General features: G+C 41.7%; 2 protein-coding genes across 2 annotated transcripts in view; both read left to right on the top strand.

Annotated features, from left to right (window-relative positions):
• The window catches only part of LOC139663684 (cyclic AMP-responsive element-binding protein 3-like protein 2), a 6234-nt gene extending 3826 nt beyond the window's left edge, over positions 1 to 2408 (top strand). Inside the window, exon 7 of the mRNA XM_071542398.1 lies at positions 1 to 2408. This exon is cut by the window's left edge and continues 435 nt beyond it. The gene's annotated coding sequence lies outside the window, so the exon portion shown is untranslated.
• Positions 2409 to 6978: 4570 nt separating this feature from the next.
• The window catches only part of dgki (diacylglycerol kinase, iota), a 64815-nt gene continuing 44293 nt past the window's right edge, over positions 6979 to 27500 (top strand). The window contains exon 1 of the mRNA XM_071542396.1: positions 6979 to 7202. Coding sequence (XP_071398497.1) covers positions 6979 to 7202 — 224 coding nt within the window. The remainder of the gene's footprint in view (positions 7203 to 27500) is intronic.

The following is a 27500-nucleotide window of genomic DNA, read 5'->3' as shown; positions in this document are numbered from 1 at the left end:
ATTCAAGTGGGAGATGGGAGGCTTTTTACAGGACACTGACGAGCGTAAGAGCATGGAGGACCTTTGTATTTATAGAACCTTTTTCAAAAATTATTGCTCTTTGTAGTTGTATTTCTTTTTATTTTTAAATAATGTTTTTATTCCATTCCAGTAATGCATACATCCCATTTTGATACGTATTTTGTGTTGATATTTTTTGTGTTTTTATTTTACTGTACTCTTTTATATATTGTCTGTGTTTTCGTCATCTGTTGTTTTCGAGTACTTTCTTTTTTTACGTTATTAGCTCAGGGTTCCTACGTGCGTCTGGAAGGTCTGAAAAAATACTGAAAAATGTATTTGATTATTTACAGATTTTTAAAAGTTCAGGAAGTTCATGGGAAAATATGAATGGTCAGTCCTGATCCACATAATGTAGCACCACCGAATTTACGTAGCTGTAGAGCCAATGTCATCTGACATATGATGGTGTGGATATGTGTGATTTGTTAGGGATGGGACGACATGCTTATGTCCTGATATGATTCAAATCTGTCTGGCATTGGCTTGCAAGAATATAAACAATTTAAAAATCTCATTACAAAGTGTAAATAATATCATTTCAATGGAGAGCTTGTGAAACTGTGATGGTCAAATGTCTCATTTGTGATTCCTACAGCAGAATAACATGGAGCTAATATCACAATTCATTTTTCTGCCCCATGATACGTATCGTCACATTTTTGTATCGCGATATATTGAATTCCGATATATCGCCCCATCCCTATGAGACGCTGTAGGAACCCTGGCAGCTTCACTTCAGCCGTTTGCCTCAGCTCAGTCTGAGGGATTCTCTCCTCTCACATGACGGCCACTGTGTGCAAGTCAGGAGTCTGTCTTTGAGATTTGGTTTCCTGTGATACTGTGATTATTTTTGGTCAACAAAAGTATGTTAAGGGGCTCTGCAAACATTGACTGTGTTCGGTCAGCTTGCTCTCATCCACTTTTAAGAATATAAAAGCATGGGCCATTCTTAATCAGACTCTTGAAGAGGTGGTTGATGGGAAACGACACCTCAGAATGCATTGCTATGACAGTGTAAGGCAACATATAGCATCATAACAGTCTAACAGTCAAGTGTGGGAATCGGGAAATCCAATACTGTTCCCATGATGTTGCCTTTTCTTCATAAAATCAGTATGAATGGCAAAACCTGCATCCAAATTTTGAAAAGTGTGATGAAGCCCTGGTTATAATTAGTGACAAAATCCACTTTCTGCACTAAGTGTGTTGTGGCTTTTAGTGATTCAGCCTTTGCACACTTTGGCTTTCAGCCCCCAGAGTGTATTTTCAGAAATATCCCTTTATGTCCTAAAATAGAGTCTTTATCTATCTTTCAGCATCTGCCAAAAAAGAAATCCTCCCAGAAAAAGAAAAATATCTATTTTTGTAAATATGAGTTGTTAATAAAGAGGGAGTCTAAATGTGTTGGGATCTGTAGTTTATATACCCATCCATAATTCAGTCAGAGTTGTTTGGGGATGCTGTGTTTGTTGATAAATTATGAACGTACAATGCCTTAGCTTCACAGTTTCTCCTGACTGTCTGTTGGGTTTATTTTGTTAATAACACATCATGGCTTTAAAAAAAATATAAACTATCCATTTAATGTGTATTACAGATGGATGTTTGACATTTCTGAGCTTTACTGAAACATGCTCTCATGTATGTGTGTGTATGTGTGTGTGTGTGTTATGGACCTGTTTAACACTGGTTCACTTTCAATTCTGTCCTTTCAAGTTGTAAATAGACACTGTCATCCATTTGGTAAACAATTCATTCTCTGTAGTTTCTTCATAGGTTGGATAGGGAAACTTTCTCATGCCAAAACATTTTCAATCATTTGTGTTTTGAGTCAAGTCTGCTCTCTAAATTGAATTTAAAGTGAACATTACTACTATCAACACAAGCAAGTGTAGGTTCTCACCTATAGAATATGAGATTTTACTTCCTTGTGTGTATCTAGTCCTAGTGAGTTTGCTTAAAGCAGTGAGGAGATCAAAAGGATTTATTGTCAAATCTATATGTTGTTATGATGCATTGATTAAAGTCTTAGTTCTATGGTGTTTCTTGGTGTTGAAAAGCCAAAAGCACATTCCTCACTGCTGCTTCTGTAAGGACTCTATAGGAGAGATCATGGGAAATGTTCGTCTCTCTCTCACAGGCACTATAGGAACATGTCTTACGGCTGGATTGACACAAGATGAACAGAAAAAAAACCCCAGATTCATAGACTTTTAGAGAGCGGCTTGGTAACATTCCCACCCCTCCAAGTCAGATTTTATTTTGATGTTGCTCCTGTGTAAAGCCAGCCTGAACTAGGCTTTCTGTCCTTTTTGCTTTCAAATGAATAAAGTATTTTCCTTAGTAAAAGCATATTGCTTGCGACTGTGTGGTCTGTCTTCAGTGGACTGTGGAAGTCAATTAGTGGTAAATGCGACAAATAGCTACCAGGAACTGTGTTCAATGTGATTCTCCCTCCGCCAGAGATACTGTACATACACACTGCTCGGATAATTTTCATTCAAATGTCTCTATTCAAATACTGGCAGGCATACACAAATCTCAGCTGCCTTAAGCTGTATCAACATACAAACTAGAGCATGTTTATAATGATGTAATACTGTAGGTCAAAGGTCAGGGAGAATCAAATCGAACATTCGGTTCCTGGTAGCTCTTGTCTCAGTTACCTGAAAAAGTATATATGTGTGTGTGTGTGTTATGTTTTATCAAATAATTTTAACAGATATTTTAAAAGATAATACAAAAGAGGGGACATTTATTGTGTAATGAAGTGTATAATTAACCTACATAGAAGAAGTTTCAGATGCCGAGATAATACTTGATCAGGCGTTTATCTGGCATCAGTTAATGAATAGTCGTTAATATGATGCAGGCGACAAATCATGTTACTGCAGAGAGACCAGTTCATCTTTTTCATTTCTAGCTGAAAGCAAACTGCCATCACACTTGAGCTCACCTGTCTGTGGAGTGTAAATTCAAAAATGTGTAATTAGCAGTCTGGCTTTTCTTTCCCTCTTTTCCCTTTCTTTTTTTCTCTTCAGTTTGTACAATACAAAGCTTTTTGAGGCACTTGTCCCTGGTTTTGCCCATGATTCGTCCTATCTAGCCACTCAGAATTATGTTTCTTAAAGTCTGTCTCCAGATGCAGTGAGGATGCAGTGAGGTCAGTGCCAATCCAGTTACTGCAAGAAAGCTTTCTGATTGGCTTGGAGGACTGGTCCAGATCAGCTGGGGGGGGGGGGACCAGCAACTGTGATTGGTGACAGAAAAGACACAGATGCAGTCGTCCAATAGGAGGCAATCTGGGGAGTTTATTCACACACTTATCCACACATTATGATCATTTTAATGAGTCAAAATGTAGTTTCTTCCAGCCTTTACAGCAAGACGATTGGACAAACATTTCTAAAAATTAGATACTTGAGCAAAGTATGTGCATTTTCATACCAATCCTCTCTTTCCTTTCTTTCTTTTCTCCTCTGAAAACCAGATTTATCTTTTGGAAGGGGAATGATGGCTGCACTACTGGCCATTTTCTTTGTTTTTTATCCTCTCTTGGTCTGATTTTCTATTCTTGATGTGACAGTGAAGAGTGGTTAGGAGTCTTTCACTGCAAATTGTATAAATGGCTATTTATATTACGGACAGTTGTTTCAAATCAACACAACAGAAATATTTTAGCAAATATTTATCATACAGTAAAATCTAGAACTCATGGCATCTTTGAGGAATCTTATTCGGCACCCATGCTGTGTGTGTGTGTGTGTGTGTGTATGCGTATGTCAAAGTCTTGACTGTCTCGGATATGTGTGTACAGTGTGTGAGCCTTTAAAAATCCAACAGGAACTCTCACACTAATAGAAAAAGGCAGAAAAATCCAAAAGAGGCCAACTGATGCCAGAAGGACCGACATGTATTTCCGTAAAGTGCTAAAAGTACACAGCAGAAAATGTTTCGGCCGGTACACCATCATCAGTTGTGTGAGCCTTCGAACTGTTTTCCTGCAAACTGCAAATTGAGTTACGGCCAAATTCCATTAGGGGAGAAATGTCCAGATGGGATTTGCTGAGCGGAGTCTCATGGTTGACATGCTGGCCCAGAGAGACGCTTCTGTCTCCTGTAGCATGACAAGGATCTGAAAATAGATCAGCAACTGATTGCAAACGACACCTCTAAATAATTAGCGTGCATCTCTGTGGCAGCGCAAGACAATGCACAATCCCACAGCATCATAACAGACCAGCAGGCTCAGAGTAAAGGGGGAAGAGGGAAGTCCAACACGGTGCCGATAGTGTCGCTTTGCATTTGTCATAAAATCAATAGAAACTGATATGGATGTTCTCGAAAGTGTGATGCAACGCTGGTCAGTAAACAGATCAGGGAGCAGGGATCTGATTTCTCACTTTGATTCCCTATTGCAGGGGTTTTTAAGGCACAATTACCTGTGAATTATTAATGGGGGATTCCTTTCATCGTGCCTTTCAAGTGTTTCTGCGTTATTTTCTGCCCAGGTGTCCTGATCTGATCCTCATCAGATTTCAAGATGTTGTGAGATGTTTTTATGATCCTCACCTCGACAGAGAAATGTGTCTTCGTCTCTGCATTCGGTTACAGTGCTAATAGATGAATTTCAAAAACTAGTATTCATTTTTTTCCGGGTATTCCCTTGGAATCCAGACACAAGGGCTTACTGACAGAAAACCTGATAGGTAGACAATGTGCTGTGTGTTGTTGCTCACTTTGTATAAAACGCATTTCTGCTGCCAAATAGCCTGTGCTGCTGAGAGAATTCAAAACCATTTGGCTTGCATGTTTCATCTATTCTATTTTAAATTAGGGGTTTGACAGATATGGATTATTTGATGGTCTATATTGATATTTTTGGATTGAATCTGCTGATAACTGATATTTTGTACCAATATTGAGTATGTTTGCATTTGACATCTTTCAGAAAATTTTAAACAATTATGTCACATTATAATCAGCTCAGGTTCTTGAGGGCTGCTGCTATTTGCAGTGCTGATACTCACTATCTTGATGGAATTTGCTGAATAGAAAAAGTTTAATTTGTGGGTGATGTTCATCTTGACTGGTTCAACTCCACATACCCACTAAGGAAGAAGCTTCTCACAGTCACAAATGCATTACAAACTACAATAGGCTGATAGGCAGACCCACTGCAACGTAAGACATATAGGAACTAAACTGAATAAGAGGAAAAAGACTGAATATTATCAACATGATGGAACTGGCAGGCTGCCTGGACACTGTACCTATCAACAAACACAGCATGGACTCTGTGTGTGTGTGTGTGTGTGTGTGTGTCCTTAGAGTCTGAAAGTTAGAGAGAGAAATACTGTGTTTTGAGAGATTGTATGCGTGTGCGTGTGTGCGTGTGTGCGCGTGTGTATGCGCGCGCGTTTGTGCTCGCCCCCCCTCTGCCCTACTTTCTGACTGATGATGCTGCAGAAAGGAGGAGGAGTGGGAATATCCCACAATACCCCACTCCTCGTCCCATGGGCCGGATGGATGGATGGACGGATAGATAGATAGATAGATAGATAGATAGATAGATAGATAGATAGATAGATACTGCAGCCCGTTGTCGCCGCTGGTCTCTCCACCGAACATGTTTATTGTCGCCGCCCCCGTCGCAGCTCGCTCTGTGTTGCCATTTGCAAACCGGTGTCAAACCAACCAAAATCAGATAGACGACTTCCGGTCATGGCTTTCAAAATAAAAGCGTTATTCGCGAGGGCGTTGCAACGTTTTTTGAGCAATACAAAAACACTAAAGTTTAAACAAATCTGTAATAAATTACGCCCTGTAGAGGGTGACGTAATGCACACCTCTGGCGGCCATATTGGAGGTACACAGTTCTTGGCAACATCTATGAACAGCAGATTGCGTGTCTAAATTTATGACTGCATGTCAACATTATAGAATAGACATGATTTATCTCTGTGCTGTTTTTGACTGGGATCTGATCATTTTCTCACTGATAGCTGATCCGTCTTGTGTTTGGATAATGTCAGCTTGCTGGCTAGCTAACCATCATATCTGGTCAGTTTACAGTCTGAGTTAGGCTACACAACAACTACTGTTGTGAGGCTAGTGCCTAGAAGTTGCTTGTGAACATTAATAGGCCTACTTGCCTTCCTAAGCTTGCTAACAAAGCACCTCACAGCAACAGTTAAGGTCCTGGGTTTGATTCCCAGACCTGGTCCTTTCTGTGTGGAGTCAGTCTGCATGTTCCTGGGTTTCCCCCAGCTGCTCCAAAAACAGGTAGCAGGTGGTCCACATGCAAGTCAGGTGGGCTGGACTCATAAATTGCACTACAGATGTGAGTTTATCTCTGTGTTTTCTCCCTGTGCTGGACTGGCAACCTGTCCAGGGTGTTTCCCTGCCCTCTGCCCAATGCATGGGGGATAGGCTCCAGCCCCTTCAGGTTAACGCTTCTCAAGATACAACTTAACTTTTCAGACCATTCACTTTTATAATGTTACTGAATGGCGCTACACCCACGTCGCTTTTTTCAGATATCAGGTCATTTTCTAAACCGCTTGTTACATATTTGGACATTATTTCCGCAACCTTTTATTTTGACGGCTAGACTGCCTTACATTCGGTCTTACCTCTGGCAGCTTGACGCAGCTCGCTCCCAGTTGGTCAGGGCTCGCGAGGTATAGGTCGGTCGTCCGGGCGGCTGCGCGTGCTGCCCTGGCTGCGGCAACAAACGGCGGTCAACGGTCAAAAATCTCAACGGTCAAAAACTGAAGCGTTCAAGCCGCTTAAAACGTTAACTTCCATCTTTTATTTCCCCCCAAATTCCCTCTCCACCACCGGCGTGTGTGTGCCCTCACAAGCCGGGGAGAGGGGGTCCAGTGCGGGGCGAGAGAGTGCGGACCGACCGGCATGGACCCCCTGGCGAAGGACCGCAGCAGCCCCGCAGCCGGGGGATTCAGCGGGCGTTTGGCCTCTCTAGGAGCCGACGGGGGCGACTCGGAGTCCGGGGCCGGTTCGGAGGAGGCTGCCGTGGGCTGCTGCAGCGACACGTTCAGCAGCCTGCCCGACATGGAGCAAGAGACGCTGGAGGAGAAATTAAGAGGACTGGCTTTCAGAAAACAGACCTCGTATAGGTGAGTGGAGAATGGGGAGGATGTTGGGACAGGATATGGGCCAGAGAAGGACATGTTTATGTGTTTATTTGGCTGTTTGTTTTTATTTGCATATTTTGGTGACAGGCCAGTTTGGTTGATATTTGCATGGCTGTTTGTGTGAATTTCTGTATTTGAGGGTAACTACATTTTATGGGAGTTGGTTTGTGTATTGTGAGAATTGCATGTAAGCTAGCTAAACCGCAAGATTATAAACACTGGCAATGCAACACACACACACACACACACACACACACACACACACACACACACACAGATAGAGAGATAGAGATGATAGAGAGAGAGAGAGAGAGAGAGAGAGAGAGAGATGATATCGTGGGGTTATTTTGTTATTTTGACAGCTAAATTCTCATACACACATGGTCTTGTAGCCCAAGTCCAGGGTATGGTATAGCCACTAGCCACATCACTATCTCACTATGTCACTGAATTACACAAAGCTGCAGCTTTGCAGCCCATTTCAGTGTTGGTTAAATACATTTGTGCATACGCAACAGTGTGTGTATGTGTGTGTGTGTATTTCTCTGTGGTCATGTCTGCCTGTTGTGTGGGAGCGTGTGAAGGGGGAGGGGGAGAAACACTATTGATTTTCAGGCAGTGTGTGTGTGTGTGTGTGTGTGTGTGTGTGTGTGTGTGAATGCCAGCAGCAGCCTGACACCCTGGTGCGACTGGCAGCTGCTGTTGATAGTGAAAACTGGCCAGAGACCAACACACACATACATACACACACACACACACACACACACACACACACACACACACAGCAATTTTGGTAGTCAGACGGCCACTGTAGGCAATGTGTGTTTTTTCCTGTCTGTCTGTCTGTCTGTCTGTCTGTCTGTGGCTCTGTCTGTGTGTGTGTGTCTGCCTCTCTATTGGAAATGATCTGCCTATGCAGGTCAAATCAATAGCTTTAAATGACTTGTTTGTTGTCTGTTTTGTGCACTGTGGCACAGCAAAGGAACAATTTATCTAAAACCGCCATATTCCAACAACACGGTCAAACCTCTCGCAATGGGACAGAAAGTCCATCTTTATAGCTGTAGACTCATGTTAAGTGTAATGTGGATTTCACATCAGTTGATGAAAATAAGGTGAAATATCACACTGTCACAGCTTTTGATAACTGTCTTCTACTCAGCTTCCATGTTAAAACTGTTTGGCCAACAAACATTGACTGTATGGCTGTATTTTAGTGTATTTCTATTCAATAAAAAAAACGACCTTTTCTCCATCATCCTTTTGTATTTACCTTATTTTTAAGAAAATATAGGACTAAATTTAAGTAAAATCTCAACTTTCGAATTCGTTCACACTGTTTGCTGCTGTCCCCCACAGTGTATTTTGGTGGAAGAAGATTGTGTGAATATTTGGTGAGCCAGTTATAAACGTTGACATTTTATTAAAATTAAGTGCTGCTTAGTGTATTGTATGTATGCCAAATTTTCCAGAAGACCCTCACAATTTGTAAAAGCTCTTATGTCATGCTTATGTATGTTTGCTGATAAGCAAGGTAACATAAAACATAAAAATGGTAAATTGCCATATTTTTGAATGGAATTTGGTGGGATCTAAAAAATAGAGACAGGAGTGTATTGGGCCTTATCCTTTCCTAGCACCTCATCATTGATCATTGTAGGGGACACAGGAATATTTGCTACCTGCCTTGTCATGGTGTTGTAGCTTTGACCTGTGACTTCCTTGGATAAGGACAGCAGCTAAATACCTAAAATGAAAATGTAATGTAAACGTAACAGTAGAATTTCCTGTGGTATGTCCAAATGCTGGAGTGAATTATTTTGACATAATATGTACTTTTTCCTCTTCTTAGAATTGGCCATGTGGAGGAAATGGTATTAACTGGTCAAGGGAGATGGGAAGTAAGAAGGTAGTTTACATAGCTTTGAAGTGGCCAGTGCCAAGAAGTGAATTACCATATGTGGCAATATGAAAGAGTTGAGAAATGATGCTGAACATCAAAGGCAGTGTGTGTGTTTGTGTCTGTGGGGTTGCGGTATTATGTGTTTATAGCAGCGTAAGGCATGTGTAACTTATCTGCCAGACATTTGTCACACTTTGTGTGTGTGTGTGTCTATGTGTGTGTGTTCCCAGAATAGTGTCCCTCTTTTTATCTATTCTTAGACGTCTCAGCCGTTGCATGACAATCTTTCCTCAGTGAGAAAGACAGCCACTGTGTGTGTGTGTGTGTGTGTCCAATGTGTCCATCCAGCCAACCAGCCAGCCAAACAGTTAGTCAGCAAGCCAGCTAGTCATCGACTAGTCAGTCAGCCAGCCAGCTAGCCAGTCAATCAGTAAGTGAGTGAGTCAGTCAGTCAGTGTGTTGTTTTTCCAGGCAGTCAGCCAGTTGGTCAGCAATTCATTTATTAATTTATTGGCTTAGCCATCTAGAGAGTTAGCTAGTCAATCAGCCAGCCACCCAACCAACCAGCAGGATGTCCAGTCAGCCAGACTGTCAGCCAGACTGTCAGCCAGTATGTCAGTCATTCAGCAGGGCAGCAGAGCAGCCTGCTGGTTAAAGACGGTGTCCCTTATTCATAAAACTCAGCGGTAACAACTCTATGGTGTGCAAAATCTGCATCTTGGTCATTTCAACCTATTCATAAACTTAGCGGGACTGTGATTACTGTGACATAGTCACATCACTGCTGTCATAGCCTGCCAAACCAATGAAAATCAACATGTTACATATTACATATTTAAAAGCCACCCTGATGATCCATTGTGCAAGTCCAATGGACCGCATACCGTTTGTCAGAATGTCAAGAGAAAGCAGGAATTCAATACAAACTCAGTGTGTAGGCCTATGCCAAACTTATTAAACACTTTCATATGTTTCTAAAGCTATGACAGAATTAGTATTTGGTGCTTTTATGATTTGCTTAAGGAAGATGCAAATGATGAAAAGGGGTTGGTGGTACTGCAAAAATGCCAACGGTAAAACTTGAACCCTACCTGAACCCCTGCCTGCTGCCCCTGACCTCTGACCCCTCTCGTGAGATGCCTATATAACCTGTTTGTCCGAGAGGGAAAATGCAAAGAAAGAAATTGGTCATTTCATCACCCAGCTTATCGTGTTGTGTTGAGATATCATCACCACCTTGGGAAACAGTGCAGAAACAAACAGCCACAGGACAGGATGTCGTAACATTATCCTTCCACTATTTACAGCCCACTTCACACACAACAGATCACAACAACAGCGCTTGTCATGCCACAGTCCAGTGTTCACTGGTTTACATGCCCTCAGAGAGAGATTGGGACAGCTTGAGAGACGGTATAGGGATGGAAAGAAAGACAGTGGAAACAAAGAGAGAAAGAGAGAGGAGAGCTAAATAGAAAAAGAGGAAGACAGACAGAAAGAACATAAAAAGACAGATAAAGGTGTCTTGTGTTGCCACCGCCGTGTACCACCTGCAGGGGTAAACAGTGATCAAAGGCCTTTCATCATCTGATGCTGCCGGAATATAAAGCGCTTTATTCAGCCTTCAATTAGGACAAAAGACAGAGGGGAGAGAGAGGATGGAGGGAGGGATGAAAGAGACAGGGAGAGAGAGGGAAATAGGGAAACAGAGGTAGAAAGCGGACAAGGGCAAATGTTGGAGATGGAGAGAGACGTGGAAATGTAGGACAGACAGAATTTAGGATTTGTTGTTGAAATCAAAGGCCTGCTGCGAGGTGTGATAGAAGGAGGGAGTGTGAGGGGAAAAATGGAGGCGGGAGTGAGGGAAAGAGAGAAAGTATGAGAAATCAGAATCAGAATCAGAATCAGAAATACTTTATTGATCCCCGAGGGGAAATTGGGTTACATTGCAGCTGCTCATAAAGAGTAGTTGGTGATGACGACATGATGAAATGGCGAGAGGTTGGTGCTGACACATTACAAGACAATTACACAATGCAGGACTGACACACTACTGTAGGTGCAGGGATGAAACCTAACAGGCCCTCAAATATAACAAGCCTGGTTACTGGTATGGCTTTGGAAAAAGCCCAAGACTCTCTTCCAGTGAAAGAATAAGGCATTTGAGGTCTCTGATATACTTCCAACAGTGCGATCAGAGCCTCAGCTGTTGCCTATTGATGCTGAACCAGGGTCAGCTTTGTTGAACAACTCACCAGTCTACCAGCAGGGATTTCTCCTGTATTGCAGGGAATCAAACCCAAAAAGTGGACTTGATGATGGATTGGTATAGTTTAGTTTTGGGTCATTATGTGTCTGAAGACTTTTTCCTACAAAATGTTTTCTCTTCAAATGAAACCATGCAAATAAAAGCACACAGTAGAGAGACATTTATGAGTTGGGATTTAGTCGAGTGTAGTCTAGTCTTGTTTATCTTTAATAGGTCTTTATTACAGTCAAGTCTCAAAGGGCTTTACATAACATTACTGTTACATCCCATACCATTTACATACCATAGACATGTCATATACCACACTACATCATATATACAGTACATACTACATACTGTATATACAGTAGGCTATATATACACATCATATACATCCTATACTACGTCATATACATACTTAATATACATCATTCACTACATCATATTTTATTTGTACTATAGCTTGTATTACATTCACTGGAATGCTCTGCTTGGGAGCGTGGGACTCTGAAAGACACTCATGAATTTTTAACCAGGTGATCGGAGCCTCCAGTTGTTTTCTATAAACAATGTACAGAGGTCAACTGTGATGAACAGCCTAAGGGAAGAAAGATTTTTCAGATTTTGGAACCTCTACCTGTTACAGTAGTAGAGCTGGTTACAGTAGGTGTACAATACAAAGCAACACGTTGCAGCGCAGTACAATACCGCACACTTGTGTACTATCAATACTTCTTTTATTGTCTTGTAATGTGTGAATGATTAAATAAATGAGCATTTCAGCGGTCTGGTCCACTGAGTGATTGCTCCTCTTCAGTTATTCCACAATTGTCACAAACAATAATATACAACCACAAGGTGACATATTTGTTACTGACTGGCCCAGACCGGCATCATTCGTGTTTTCTGCTGCCTTGTTTGTCTGATGGCATAAAAATCTTCTTTAAGCTGTCTCCTCCCCTTTATCTCCATGTCCCCTTCATGACTGAAGTGGATTTAATAGATGAAATCAGCAAGGGACCAGAGCTTTCACCTGGATTCACCTGGACACTCTATTTTATAGAAAGAGCAGCTCCCTGATGTTTTACACGCAGTGTTTGAGTTGGCTTTTATAGTGCAGCCTGTGTGAGATTCAGTGGAACGCTTGGCTCGGGAGTCTGGGCCGTTAAAGACACTCATGAATTTTTAAGCAGACGATCAGAGTCCAATTGTTGATGAAATACAAGGCTCACTGACACAATTTTCTCTCTGCTCTCATCCTCAAAACGGATGAACAGATATCCATGCATATTTATGACACTCTGTTCGAGAGAGAGAGAGAGAGAGTAAGAGAGAGAGAGAGAGAGAGAGAATGGAAGCAGGGCTAATTTAAATGACATGATAGGTTAATACGTAGAGAAAGTGTAGATACTAGGATTAGTCCGGCATCAGTTTGTGTGTGCTTTATATGGGGCTGATTGGCCTTTTTAAAAATTATATACTCAGTCAGTGTCGTCCACCTCTGATATGATGAATATGATGCAGTTTGATTACTTATTTATTGTAGAATTCATCAATACTGCACTGGTTGTCTATGAGAAAGCCTTGACTTGAATTGATTCTAATGCTAATCGGATTCCACGCAAGTATGCAAGAATATGTTTTATTAATAATTGTCAATGCATTTTCATGTGTTTTCCGCAGTCCCATGATCATTAAACATGTGGTGTACAAAGTCACTCGCCAGTTATAGCAATGATGAGGTGAAACTGGAGATAGGTCGTCTGCACAGGACTCTGATGCTGTGATTGTGAGGGGGTGGATGTTGCTTTTCTGTTCAACTGGCACAGTCAAACATGTTGGAACCTGAATGTGTCGGATAGCGTGTGTGTGTGAGTGTGTATGAGTGTGTGTAAAGCGTAATGATGGTGATGTGGCGTGTTTCACTGCTACTCTGACTCACTCACTCTCACACACACGCTTACACACACACACACACACACAGACAGATAGACAGAGCCGGTAGTACATCCTCCCCTTCCTTCCCTGAATAACGCTGTTCCAGTTGGCTGGTGGTGTGTGTGTGTGTGTGTGTGTGTGCATCAATCATTTCTGCTAAGAAGGAGAGGAACGAGGATGTCTGTTTTAGGAGCAGTAGTCAGATTACACAGCTAACTCACTCTCTCCTACTCTATCCTCCACTCTCTCTTCTTCTCTATCCTGTTTTTTTCTCTTTCTGTCACTTTTTCTCTCTACACACACAACGAACAAACATCCATGCACTTCCACATGTAAAAGAATCCTCTCTCCCGCTCTCTGCCCCCCCCCCTCTCCCTCTCTCTCTCTCCTTTCCTAGCCTTTTCAGGAGTGTTTGAGAGCGTGAGTGTGTGTGTCTGGGTCATTTTGCCCATAATGCAGTGTGTTGAGGCATTAAGGGGGATTGGCTGACAGGAGCCGCTCCTTATTAGTCGTCTGGCTGGCTGTAAGAGGCTTTTCCTGCTTGGAAATGGAGCTGCAAAAAGAGGGCAAAAGGCAAAAGAGAAGAGAGAGGGAAGAGAGGAGTAGATCTTCCTTGTGTAATATAATGAAAAAGAGGAACCTTGTTAAAGAGAAACCTTGACGTGTTGTAGTTGTAGTTTTATTTTTTCTCCATCAGACACTTGTCACATTGTGAAATAAGGTTTCTACAAGGTTTAGACTGATATATGGGGCTGACAGTAGCCTTTTATTAAAAATCGTATGTCAGCCACTCTATTGTCCAGCTCTGATATGATGAATATGATGCAGTTCATTTGATTACATACAGTAGCCTATTTATTGTAGAATTTATCAAGTTATTGTGATTATCATCCTAGGTTTCAATGGAGATTTTTAGTGCCCCCATGATTTAAATGCTTTTTAAGAGGCGTTTTCATGCTAAATAAAATTCAGGGGGAAACACTGAATCCCCTACTTTTTGTCATGAAGATAGATAGACAGATCTCAAAAATTTCAGTAGCAGTATCCGCCTTCAAAAACTTGTATTGGTTGAACCCTAGTTTCTACACTCATGCTGCATTCGCATCGTATGGAAACGATGGTTTATACGAATCTACTAAATGTTCTAGTAAATCAGCTTTCAGGTGATAAATACTACTTATTGTGATCACAACTCTTAACATGCCATGACAGTGTTTGTGGTTGACATTGCAATGATTGGTTTTCTGTAAAACATGAACTCAGATGTGTGTCACCCACTAAGTGTGAAAAAGCTGATCAGGAACAACTGTAGAAAACCTGCCGTTGCTTTGAACCGTCAAGTCATTCTGACGGTTATTCCCATGTGATGTGAATGCAGCAGTATCCTTTAGTTGCCCTAAAATGGCTTGTTAACATTGTTAGCATTCCTCATTGAAACCAGGGTTAGCCAGGATGGAACCAGGCACATTTACAGACTGACTCGCTGACTGCCTGACTGACTGCTTGGGCGACTGTACTGCCTTGGTAGCTGTTAGTAGGATGGCCTAATGGTTAGTGAGATCATCTCCCAACTGGCTAGCAGACTGGCTGATTGGCTGGATGATTGGCTGACTGGTGGACTCGCTGACTGGCTGGATAACTGGGTGACTGGCAAACTGGCAAACTGTTTTTGGTCTGATAAAGGTTGTCTAGACTGAAACTTCATGGCTTAACTTATAAATAGAGATCTATTTTTGGACTTTGAGAGTGTTGCGCCTTCCTATTCTACTGTGCATTTTTACATTTAAGGTAGCAACTCTTTTCTTGTTGCTGGAGCATGGATCTCCGCTCGCTCTCTCCCTCTCTCTCTCTCTCTCTTTCTCTCTCTCTCTCTCTCCCTTTCTCCCTCCCTCTGTCCATCTGTCTCATCCAGGGTGATAATGAACCTATGGGGTTGACTGCTGAGGTGACACCTCATCACAGCTCCATCACTGCATCTCTCTCTCTCTCTCTCTCTCTCTCTCTCTCTCTCTCTCTCTGTCTCTTTCTCCATCTATCCATCTATGTCTCTCTACCGGTCACAACTGCCTCTCTCCCTTTTTATAGGTTTCTGTTGTGCTTTCTTCCTTGTCTTTCTATCTTTTTCTTTACTACAACACTTACTACACACACACACACACACACACACACACACACACACACACACATACACACACCTGTTACTACTGATATACTACTGTTACAGCTCCATGTGCTCATGTTGAATACACACACACACACACACACACACACACTTGATCATACACATTTATGCACTGCATGGATTAACTCAGGCCTTTTTTAAGTGTCTCTTGTGTGTGTGTGTGTGTGTTTGTGTTTGTGTGGTTGTGTCACTGCAGGTAGGATTACGGAGCACTGATCATCTCTCAGCACTCAGAGAGATGAGTCTCCACTCAAACCTAATGCCCTGTCTCACAGACACACACACACACACACACACACACACACACACACACACTCTTATTAAAACGGGTCTATATACTTACATAATAACATAATTTACTAACAATAACATTATTTGTCTTTTAATTTTTCTCTTTTTGTGTCTGGTTCTATGTCTCCTTCGCCCTTTCTCATTCTTGCTGTGACACACACAGATGCGTGCACACACACACACACACACACACACACACACACACGACTTAGCAGACCTCAGCTGCAGAGACACGCTATAATTAGTGAGACAGCCTCTTTCTCTCGCTCTCTCTCTTTCTGTGTGTGTGTGTGTGTGTGTGTGTGTGTGTACTAATTGCTCAGGTTAGATGAGAGTCGTTAGTAAATGATTAATTCTATTAGGCAGCTGTAGCCCCAGGTTAGAGAAACAGTACACCTATCTCTCTTTCTCTAACTCTCTCTCCTAATGTCTCTGTTTATTATGATAACATAAATACGATGTTGTTATTGGCAATTATTATTATTGATCTTTAGTTTTGGACAGTATATTGATGTGATCACTTTCTTTTCCTCTCTTTTCTTCCTCTCTCCTTTCTCATACTCTGTCTCCTTCCTTCCTTTCCCATTTTTCTTTTATATTCTCTGTATTTGCATCTCCTTCACTGACAAAACTCTCCATTTGCCTCTCTTTCTTTTTCTCTCTGCCTTACTTTTTCCTTCCCTCCTCCTCTCTTTTTATTCACTTTCCCTTCGCTCTCTCTTTCTCTCTCGCTTTCTCTTTCTCTATCTGTTTCTCATTCGCTCTGCTGTCTTCTCTCCGTGTGTCTATTCTAAGCGGAAAAGGTCAGATACAGAGGAACAGCGTGAATCTGATGCCTCCCCCACATTACACGCTCGCTCACACACACACACACACACACACACACACACACACACACACACAGGCAGACTGTGTAATTATGGAGGTGTCAGAGAAAGATGAGAGAGAGAGAGAGAGACAAAGAGAGAGAGTGTGTGAGGGAGAGAGAGGGTAGTATCACTCCCACATCCAGGCAGAGGTTCTTTACATGTATTAACTGATTGTAGCATAGACTTACAGTATATCATCATTGCTGTGGCGTGATACTCCACAGATCTGTGTGTGTGTGTGTGTGTTTGCATACATAATGGTGTTCATTTCTTAATCTGTCTGTCCATGTCAGTCAGTCCAGTCAAAACATCAACACATGATGACAGTGACATGCAGACTAGAAGGAGACCAAACACTTTGGGTGTGATCACACCTACAGTTTGTTTTCTATGGGCTGAACCGCAGTGCAGTGGTTTTCAATCCAGGTCCTTGGGACCGAGAGTACTGCCAGTTTTCTATCCTGCTGGGTAGTTAATTGAAGTTAATTGCATTCACTTTGCATCCCAGGTGTAAAATAGTCCCTGATTAGATGGCTAGAATAGATAGAAAACCAGCAGGACTCTTGGTCCCGAGGATCAGGTTTGAAAACCGCTGCCATATTGGAAAAGTTTACTTAAAGTTACTTTGTTGTGTTTTTGTATTTTGTTCGTTTAGGCGCACACTGCCTATTTAAAAGCAAACCAGGTATTGTAAACAAAAGTCACATGGACTCACAAGTAGCTTGTTTATTTGACAAGTAGCTTGTTTCTTGGACAGAGTTTTGGTAAACTGTCATCCCACCAGGTTAAAGATTTGGCAGCCGGGGAGTGTGGGAGTGTCAAAACAAATCTGATTGCAATCCCTGTAACTTTGATAACTGTGCTCTTTGCTGTAATTTATCTTCTCTGGTCTTCGTACCTGTTAAGAAGAAATAGCTGAATATGAGCCTCGGTCCAGATGGTTTGCCCTCAGTTCATTTTGTTATGCTAGGCTTTCCAAGCATGAATAACTGCTGGCTATCAGATATCAAGAGTTATAAGAGTTCATTCAAACATGTTTGATTTTGTCGGGCCGAGTCTGGTCGAGCTTGTGCAGTGTGAAGTGGTCCAAGGCTCACCAAGACTGGACTCTGACAGTGACCGTGGCAACAGCCAATGGGAGTGGGAAGTGGGAAGAAAAGGAGAAGGAACCAGAAGAGGTCATGTTTAACAATAGCAACACCCACTCACGTAGATAGTTTGTCAGTAAGATTCCCAACTCCACTTGCTCTTGATAAGTTGCTATACTGTTTTATTTGGAGGAATACATCTCATATAACATAAAAAGGCACATAAGTAGCAATATGCCTGGATCAATCCACATAAGTACAAATGAAGTGAAAGAAGTCTCATGCAAAATTCCTCATCAGTATTATCCTTGTAATAATGTCACTTCAAGATACATTTGTAATGCAGATGTAAACTGTTGCTTCTGCGACAGAACAGCTATTTTGTAACTGCATATACAGTGAACTGAAGAATGGGAGAATGTTTTTGAATGACAGAGTCGGGTAGTATGTGTGAGACGCCCATCTGTTGTGTGTGACGCCCCCATCTTTGCCCTGTCGCCTAGTGTGAGCAGCTCCCCGATGGGACGGCAAGCAGACCAGTCGTTTAGTCTGAACTTGTTGGGTAAGATTTAAACAGCGTTGTAGTCTGGCTTCGGCTTAGCATGCTTTAAGTGCTTAACAGTATTTTTGAAACTTACATAACTGGTTTAAATGCATTCATCACAGTACCCAAACCAAACTTTCAGAGACTCGGCTTGGATTTAAAAAAAAATACTGGAAAAAAGATTCACAAAATGGAATCAAATGTTTGTACTCTACGACCTGCGATCCAAACAACCTGTGATGGCCCAGGATGTGTCCTATCTATGTGTTGCACTTCTATGGCAGAGAGAGGCTTCCTGTTCTTGTTGTTTTGTGAGCCAGGGCAGAGGCCTGTTGGTCAGGGTGTGTGTGTGTGTGTGTGTATGTGTGTGTTTGTGGCTAGAGAGGACAGACAAGCACTACACACATCACTCTTCTTACTCTATTCTGGGTTGGTTTCTGGACACGAAAAGAAAACTTCAACATTTATTATTGATCCAGCCTTGCCAAGTGACAGTAGTTCATACCCCATTGACTTGTATTGGCATTGCTCTCCCAGAAATAAAAACTGAAGTGTGAACTTTTTGGTTGCGCAAAGAGGGAGCTTGGTTCATGATCAATAAGAAAGGCTCATAAAAATCCACAACCTTCCCTTTAATCTACCACTGTGGTTTTCATTTTTTTCTTTTTTTTCTCTGAAATAGCTGGTTTGTACAGTGGTTTGTGTGTGTGCACGTAATATGTGGTTTGTGTGTGTGAATATGAGTGGCGGTGAATTTTTATATTTCAGTTTGAATTTCAGTATTTCAGTATTTTGTTGAGATGTTTCACAAAAAAACATCAAAAGCTTTCTTTCTTTCTTTCTTTCTTTCTTTCTTTCTTTCTCTATAAGCATGCTTTATAGAGTGATATTCATTTCAGTTCATTTCAACTTGCCAAACCATCAAGATAGAGATCGCTCTTTGTATCAGTGTGTGTGTGAGTGAAATGATACAGTTTCTCTCTCTCTCTCTCTCTCTCTCTCTCTTTGTTTTCTATTTATAAAAACAGAGTGGGTTTTCTGAGTGGGAGTCATGGAAAAGATACACTGCTGACTATGCTGATGGAGAGAGAGAGATAGTGAGATAAAGAGATAGAGAGAGAGAAACTGTTAATGAGGCAGCACTGTTTGTCACTAAATATCACCTGATATGATAGAAATTAGAAGTTGACTGATATGGGGTTTTTAAAGGGCTGATGCTGATTTTTAGAGGGCAAGTGGTAGAATAAATAGAAGAAATAGGCTAAATAAAAAGATATTTTTTAAAAAGAATGACACAAAAAAGTGCAGCAGAGTTGAACATGCCATCATATTCTAAATATTTACAGAAAAGACGCACACACACACACACACACACACACACACACACACACACACACACACACACACACACACACACACACACACACAGGAGCAGCAGCGCAGTCCAACCCTTGAGCTATTCTCTCCTCTCTCTCCAACATCCTAAACACCTCAGTCTTCTTCTGTGGTGAGTTTAAAGTCACAATGAAACGGCACTTTGAGAGCATCTTGCTTCCTTAATGTGATGTATTTCCTGTTGAAACAGGATATTGGAGTGGGACATAACATGGGGAGAGATTATTCAGAAGTGTAAACCAAAGGTGTTTCCCTGCCTTCCACCCAGTGCATGCTGGGATAGGCTCCAGCCCCCCACATGACACAGAGTAGGAGTCGGGGGGGTACGGAGAATGAATGAATGAATTTGAACTGAGTCAGACACAAAAGTAGGAGGAAGGAGGGAGAGAGAAGAAAGAGTGGGTGGATGGAGGGATGAAAGAAATGAGTACAGAGGGAAATGAGGATGAGGCGGAGAAGGGAAAAGAGTGAGTAGGAGAGAAAGAGAGAGAGAGAGAGAGGAGGAGGAGGAGAGAAGCCAAGGCCTTGGGGCAACGCCAAGACTGCCTACAGATACTCTCTCTCCTTCGCCTCTCTCTCTCTCTCAATCCTCCGTATTCCTCTCTCTCCACTTGTCCTCTTGTCCTCCATCCTCCCCTTTCTCTCTCACTCCTAGTCATTCCTTTCATCCCTCCATCTCTCACTCATCGTCTCTTGCCTCTCTCTCTCTCTCTGTCTCTCTCTCCATCTTGCTTGCCCTCCTCTCCTTTTTCGCCACCTCCTCTCTCTCTTTCTCTCCTCGTCCACCCCCTGAGGAAAAGTAATGTAGGCCAGTGGAGAAGTGAAGCGAAGGGCATGCTCTCTCTCTCTCTCTCTCTCTCTCTCTCTCTCTCTCTCTCTCTCTCTCTCTCTCTCTCTCTCTCTCGCTCACACACACACACGCACACACACTCAGACCTTCACCTTGCCTAGTGAAGGACAGTGCCAGAGAGCAGATGTTCTGTCCTGAATTCTTCAACAGACACAGAGATATGGAGAGATTCAGTTCATGCAAATTAATAATAATAACATAATTCATTGCAATAACAATTACTATCAGTCAACTGTTAATATTGATTAAGATTCAATCAATTGATGCTCTGTGGCAACATAGGCTTCTGTCCTGTCATGCCAGTGAAGCAGTTGAATTGAGAGAAAGAGAGAGAGACATAGTGATTGCATTGAGAGAGAGAGATCACATAAACAAGAGAAGGGAAAATTGTTATGGGTGTTATGAACAGAGTAGATCTGTCTGTCTCTCTCTCTCTGTATTTGTGTGTGTGTGTGTGTGATTATAAATAGAGGGAGGAAGGTCAGAGGGAAAGAGTCAGGCTTCCTGTCTCCAGCTTCAATACCGGATACACACACATTCATAGACACACGCACACACACGCGCGCGCGCCACACACACACACACACACACACACGTACAAATGTTTTACTTGTGTCCAATTTTCTTGGTGTAATCTTTATGATCATCTCATATATTGAGATATTAAAAGAAGCTATATCCTCTATTGTTTTCTACTGTTCTCTACTGTCCTGTAATACAGGCCTCTGCTCTTTTCTACTGTCCTCTGCTCCAGTGGTTCTCAACCTTTTTGGTTTGTGACCCCTTAAAACAAACGATGCCTGCTCATTGTTTCATTAGATTAATTATCAGAGGAGGCATAGAAGCTGAAAAGTATCCTCTAAAAATAATCAAAAAATAGAGAAAAAACAGAAGAAAATAGACATCATTATATATTTGTATAGTAGAAATGTTTTTTCTTATCCCATAAATCATCTCGCGACCCCCTGGGGGGTCCTGACCCGCAGGTTGAGAACCACTGCTCCACTCTCTTCTACTTCTCTCTACTTAACTCTATAGTTGAGTATACTCTATATTCCTGTCCTCTTTCAATGCTTACTTCTCTGTGAAACTGATTTTGTTTACATTGCATGTATGTTTGCGTGTGCATATGTGTGTACAGTACCTGTGTGCAGTATCTGTGTCTCTGTGTTTTTCATGACCGCGCGTGCGCGCGCGCGTGTGTGTGTGTGTGTGTGTGTGTGTGTGTGTGTGTGTGTGTGTGTGTGCGTGTGCGTGCGCGTTTGAGTGTGCATCTGTGTGTTCACGGTCACATTGCGCTTGCATTCACAAGAACAGTGTGTCGTTGTCCAGGAGTGCCTGCATGTTAATTTGTGTGTGTGCATGTGTGTGTGTGTGTGTGTGTGTGAATGCGCGTGAAGAGAGTGATCTAATAAGAGTTGATAGTGCACTGACTGCAGCTGCTCTCACACACCCACTCCCTGTCAGAGAGAGACACTGATTTCTCCTGTAATTAAACATCTTATACTTATAAACCAGCAGCATGAAACAGTCCAGAATCAAACTCACTGTATTCTTCAAGGATAATTAATATACAGGAATACATATCACTACATATAGACTCTCTGTATATATAGCCTATACATTTGCGATCACTTTACAGTTAACAAATTGTTAACTAATGCGATCATAAATAATTCATTTAATTTCTTGACAGTTGTGATACAATATGTAAATGATAAATGTATGTATTAACATGCCATTAATGAATGTGTCAATAACGTATACTATATAATTTACAGGTTGTATAAAACACCTCCTCTCGCACTCTGAGTGACACACACACACACGCACACACACACACACACACACACACACACACACACAGGGAGAGGTTAACATACAGACAGACAGAGGAAGACGGACAGAGAGGAATGCTGTATGCTCAGATAAAAGTGGGAAGGAAGTTCAAGTGGGGTTGCCATGACAACCCCACCCTCCCCACCCTGCCACCTACACACATACACACATACACACACATTCCCCATCTCCCCTATTAGAACTGGTCTGTGTGTGTGTGTGTGTGTGTGTGTGTGTGTTTGTGTGAATGACTATTGTATAGGGTGTGCTGATAAGAGATTGTTTTGTGTAGAACGTCAGTAAGTTACCACACAAACAAGAAATATTGCTCACTATACTAACTGTGTGTATATCTCTGTGTGTGTGTGTGTGTTAGTAGTGTGTTGATTTCTTCCTGCTATTGTCTGTTTTTGTATGTGTGCAGTCATGTTCCTGTGTGTGTGTGTGTATGTGTGTGTGTGATTGTGTGTGTTGGGGTCAGACAGGCTGAATCTAGTAGCAACAGTACTGTACACACACACACACACACACACACACACACACACACACACACACACACACACACACAGTGTTAATGTTACAGTCTAATTGCAATACTATTATGATATATAGTATGATACCGGTCACAGTTTTTTTTCAGATTTTCCAGTTGTTCCGTATGTGCATTTTCAATACACTGGTGTTAGAGAAAAATAAATACTATAAGATATACTATATATACTATTCATCATGATGTGCCTACTAAACTATATTTGACACCATCTTGGAGGACATATTGGAGAGTTAGCTGTGTACAAATAATGATAACAACCAGGCTCGAAAGCAGAGAGAGAGGGATACATGAAAAAGATAGTTGTAGTTTGGCTTTAGGTCCATTCAGTATGTAACAGTGAATAGTCTGATAAGGTAGTAGAAGAAGAATCTTAAGGCATAAACCAATATCAATCAACCACTACTAGCTACTAGCCATCTAACGTTAGATACTGTGCATTCAGATGTGTTAGCAAAACAGTGATAGTTAGCTGACCAGATACTAGATTGAATTTCATGTGCTGCCTCCTCTCTTCTTTCTATGCATCTTTCCACCCTTTCTCTCTCATTTCCTTATTTTGCCCATTTCTTTCCTCCTTGTCCTTCTGTCCTTCTCTCAGTAAGTTCCAGCACCTTTTCTTCCTTTATGTGGTAACGTTTGCTCTATTCTTCCTCCTTTGCTTACTTCCTCACTTTTACTCACGTTTTCTGAAACACTTCCTTTCCTTTTTTGTTCCTTTATTTCTCTGCTGCCTTCCTTTCTAACATCCTCCCTTGTTTCCATTTTCATCTTTCTTTCTTTCTTTCTTTCTTTCTTTCTTTCTTTCTTTCTTGTATGCATGTATGGGTGAATGTTATTCTGTGTGAATGTTATTCTGCAATTGTGTGTGTGTGCGCACGCGCTATCAGAGAAATGACAACCAATGATAGATGAGATTCTAACTCCCTTCCAGCTCCTGTCTTACAAAGTGTGTGTGTGTGTGTGTGTGTGTGTGTGTGTGTGCGTGCGCGTGCGCGTGCGCGTGCGCGTGCTGATCAAGCTGTATCTGTCAAACCCCATTACCTTGGGCACTGAAAGCAGCCGTCTAGAGACATAGGCACGTCTCTCTCTCTCTCTCTCTCTCTCTCTCTCTCTCTCTCTCTCCCCTTCTCTCTCTCTCCCTCTCTCTCTCTGTCTCTCTCACACACACACACACACACACACACTCAAACTGGGCATGCTGTGTCACCAGCGGCAACGATCAAGCTGCTGAACACACTGACCCAGATAGAGATAGACGGGGAGAGAGAAAAAGGAGAGAGAGAAACGGGGATGAGAAAGAAAAAGACGGGGAGGAGATAGAGGCAAGAAAGAGAGAGAAACAGAACGAGAGCAACGAAAGAATGAGACAGAGTCTTCCAGTAATTGGAGTGTCCCTGACTGTCAACACTGCTGTTGGAGCTCCATGTAAATGACGCTGCTGAGTCTAATGTGATGTTTTGATGGGATTCCACACCATTATGCATGAACATGTTTTATTATACCTCCACGCCGGCGATAGCCGTGGCCGGAGGCATTATGTTTTCGGGTTGCCGTACGTCCGTCTGTCCGTACGTACGGCTGTACGTCCCATTCTCGTGAACGCGATATCTCAACGCCTTGAGGGAATTTCTTCAAATTTGGCACAAACTTCCACTTGGACTCAAGGATGAACTGATTAGGTTTTGGTGGTCAAAGGTCAAGGTCACTGTGACCTCACGTCCGTCCCATTCTCATGATTGGTGATGTAATCATTAGTTGATATTTTAGAGTTAGTATCAAACACTTTTTGTTTGAATATTCTTCAATTGTTGTTGGTTTGACAGAAAAAAATGATGGTGCAAATCAAATAAATTCATACAATGTTGTTTAAACGTGCAATTTCATTAAAAAAATTTAAATAATCATATATTTTTATTAATATAATATATTAATATTATAATTTTATTAATATTTTTCTTGGTCTTATCATTCCACTACTCTGCATTTAACTAAATATTCAAGTTGTAATGAGAAAAAATATTTTTATAAACATTAAATGTTAAATGTAATAAAAATACATTAAGCTCTACTTGCTGTGGATTCATCAAGTTTAGAAGTTAGTTATTGGCGGAGGCATACAACCGCGAGGCGGTTATTTCTAGTTATCATTATTATTATTATGTTATCCTTGGTTTTAATTGAGAGTTTTGGTGTCCCATGGTCTAATGCTGTAAAGATATTGACTACTGGCTCAAAATATCGGCAATTAAAAAAAGAAATATTGGCATCCGTATCCGTAGAAAACTCATATTGGTCTAGAATGCAGCTTAATACATGAAAGGCTTACTTCGTAGGACTGATAATTGTGTGTGTGTGCATCCAAGCATGAGTGCATGTGCTTGTGTATATGTGTGTATGCTGCTTCTCAGGTTGTCCTTGCCAGGTTATCGCTTACGTAACGCTCTAAAAATAGACCAGATTCACCTGTAAGGGAAAGAAGGGGGGGGGGGGGGGGGAGAGAGACAGAGGGAGACAGAGGAGAGAGAATAGAGATGGATGGAGAGAAGGATAGAGGGGAAAAAGAGAAAGTTTGTAAAGTAAAAAGGTGTCCCTTTAACATGTATAACTAGCATTCCTATGATACTGATACAATGATGCCGATTTAGTCTGCTGTCTGTTCTTGTAAATCTGCTTAATGCCTTGATTCTAATGGAGAGGGGGGGGGGGGTTGTAGATCTGGTGGCGTTCATTGGTGGCGTTCATTGGACACCACTGCTCACACACACGCACACACACACACACACACACATGCACACACGTACGTCTGTATCCCTATAGTTGTGAGGACCATCCATTGGCTAGAGGATTTTTCTCTATCCTTTCTATGCTTGTGAGAATATTTGGTCCTCATAATAGATAGTACAAACGCAAATACACACACACACACACACCTACCTACACACACACACACACACACACACGCACACACAGAGTACAGAGTACAGAGCTCAGATGTCTGGTGTCAGGTCTCCTTTGCCTGTCACAATGATTGGCATAATTACCTGACCCGGGCTGTGTGTATGTGTGTGCGTGTGGAAGTAGCTGTTGGTCGATGCAATCCCCATTGGGGGTTTTTCGAGGGAGAGGATAACAGCAGGAGAAAAAGCGAGAGAACTTGCAGGATGATAAGAGCGATAAATGGAAGAGAGGAAGAGAAGAGAGGGAGGGTGAAAAGAGTGCGTTGGTACCGAAGGCTTCTGGGCTACAGGTGAGTGAGATGCTAAACTGTTGAGCGGCTGCCATCTTAACCCTTCAAACTCTGCCTGTAACTGTGTCAATACAGCCAGTGTAACGCATTGTCATTGCTTTGCCCAGTAACGAGTAGTGAAACAAATTATTGTTTCAGCTTCATCATCAGGTACCAATCAAAAAAATTAATTGTTAGTTTTGTTATCACCCTCTCTAAATGTCAGACTGAAGTTGAATTGAAGTGGGTCGAAGGCTGATGCTATCATTTTTTGGCTTGAAGCTGCTGATATTTTGTGCCAATAGTCAATCTCATTCAAATATGAATTCAGAGGTGAATTCATATTTTCAACTCAAGTAATGTGAAAGTTCAGGAATGATTTGAAAGATGAGTCGATGTTGTCGAGCATTGGTTGTATTTTGCGTCGCCAAATCCAGTTGGGTTCACCTTTGGTTATGCAAAACTTTTCTGTAAGTTTTCTGTATCTAATAAACCTAGAGCTACGCCCTTGGTAGTACTGTGTGCGTTAATGGTAATCAGCGTTAATCAGCAAGTATCCAGAATTTTATTGTTGACTTAATTTGGGTGTGTGTGGGAGGGAGGGAGGGGGAAGTGTTCTGAGCTTCCTGCTCTTCATCAGACAAACGACATTTGAAACCAGCTCCACCAAATATGATTACTTAATTAACTATAATTACTGACAATCTTAATAATCTGGGGGAAACACTGAATCCTTGCACTTTTTGGCCTTTTTCCACATGACAATGGTAAAATTTTAAGACATTGAATATTAGCATGACATATCAGCTGTTGGTAGCTTCAAAAATCTCTGTATTGTATTGACCTTTAAAAACCCATATCAGTCCTAGTCAAGGAGCTTTTGAATCTAAAGATAATAATGTGGTGCTTTTTTGGTGGACTCTTTAACTGCTGTTAAATTTGAGAGGAGAGATTACCATTGGGAATTGATTATAGCAGTTGATAATTTAAGCTGGGGCTGTATATGTTTTCTAGCCACCTCAATTACTAGTATTGAAACAAATAGACCACCTATCAGTAAACTAGACAGTTGATATTTGTCACACATGTTCAGATTTTACACTTTGCTGTCAGAAATTCTGGATATATGCAAAGCATTGTGGGATACTTACTGTAGTAACCGTTGACCCCTCCATGGTTACTGAGGAGCTGTATTTAGAAAGCAGTTGAGGAATTGCAAAGATTACATCAAACCTCGGTGTGTGGGCTGGGAAATGAAGATGGTGTGTGTGTGGACACACGCGCGTGTCCACATGTACACACTTTCATCCCACATGGGGTGATCAGGGTTCTGTCTAAGTAACTCCAATTCCAG

Source organism: Centroberyx affinis, unplaced genomic scaffold (genome assembly GCF_046629955.1).
Source record: "Centroberyx affinis isolate AG114_WGS23_722 - 3 ecotype Tasmania unplaced genomic scaffold, CSIRO-AGI_Caff_v1 ptg004088l_1, whole genome shotgun sequence".
Lineage (NCBI taxonomy): Eukaryota > Metazoa > Chordata > Actinopteri > Beryciformes > Berycidae > Centroberyx > Centroberyx affinis.
The sequence above is the reverse complement of the archived record's forward strand: the minus strand, read 5'-3'. Positions and strand labels throughout refer to the sequence as shown.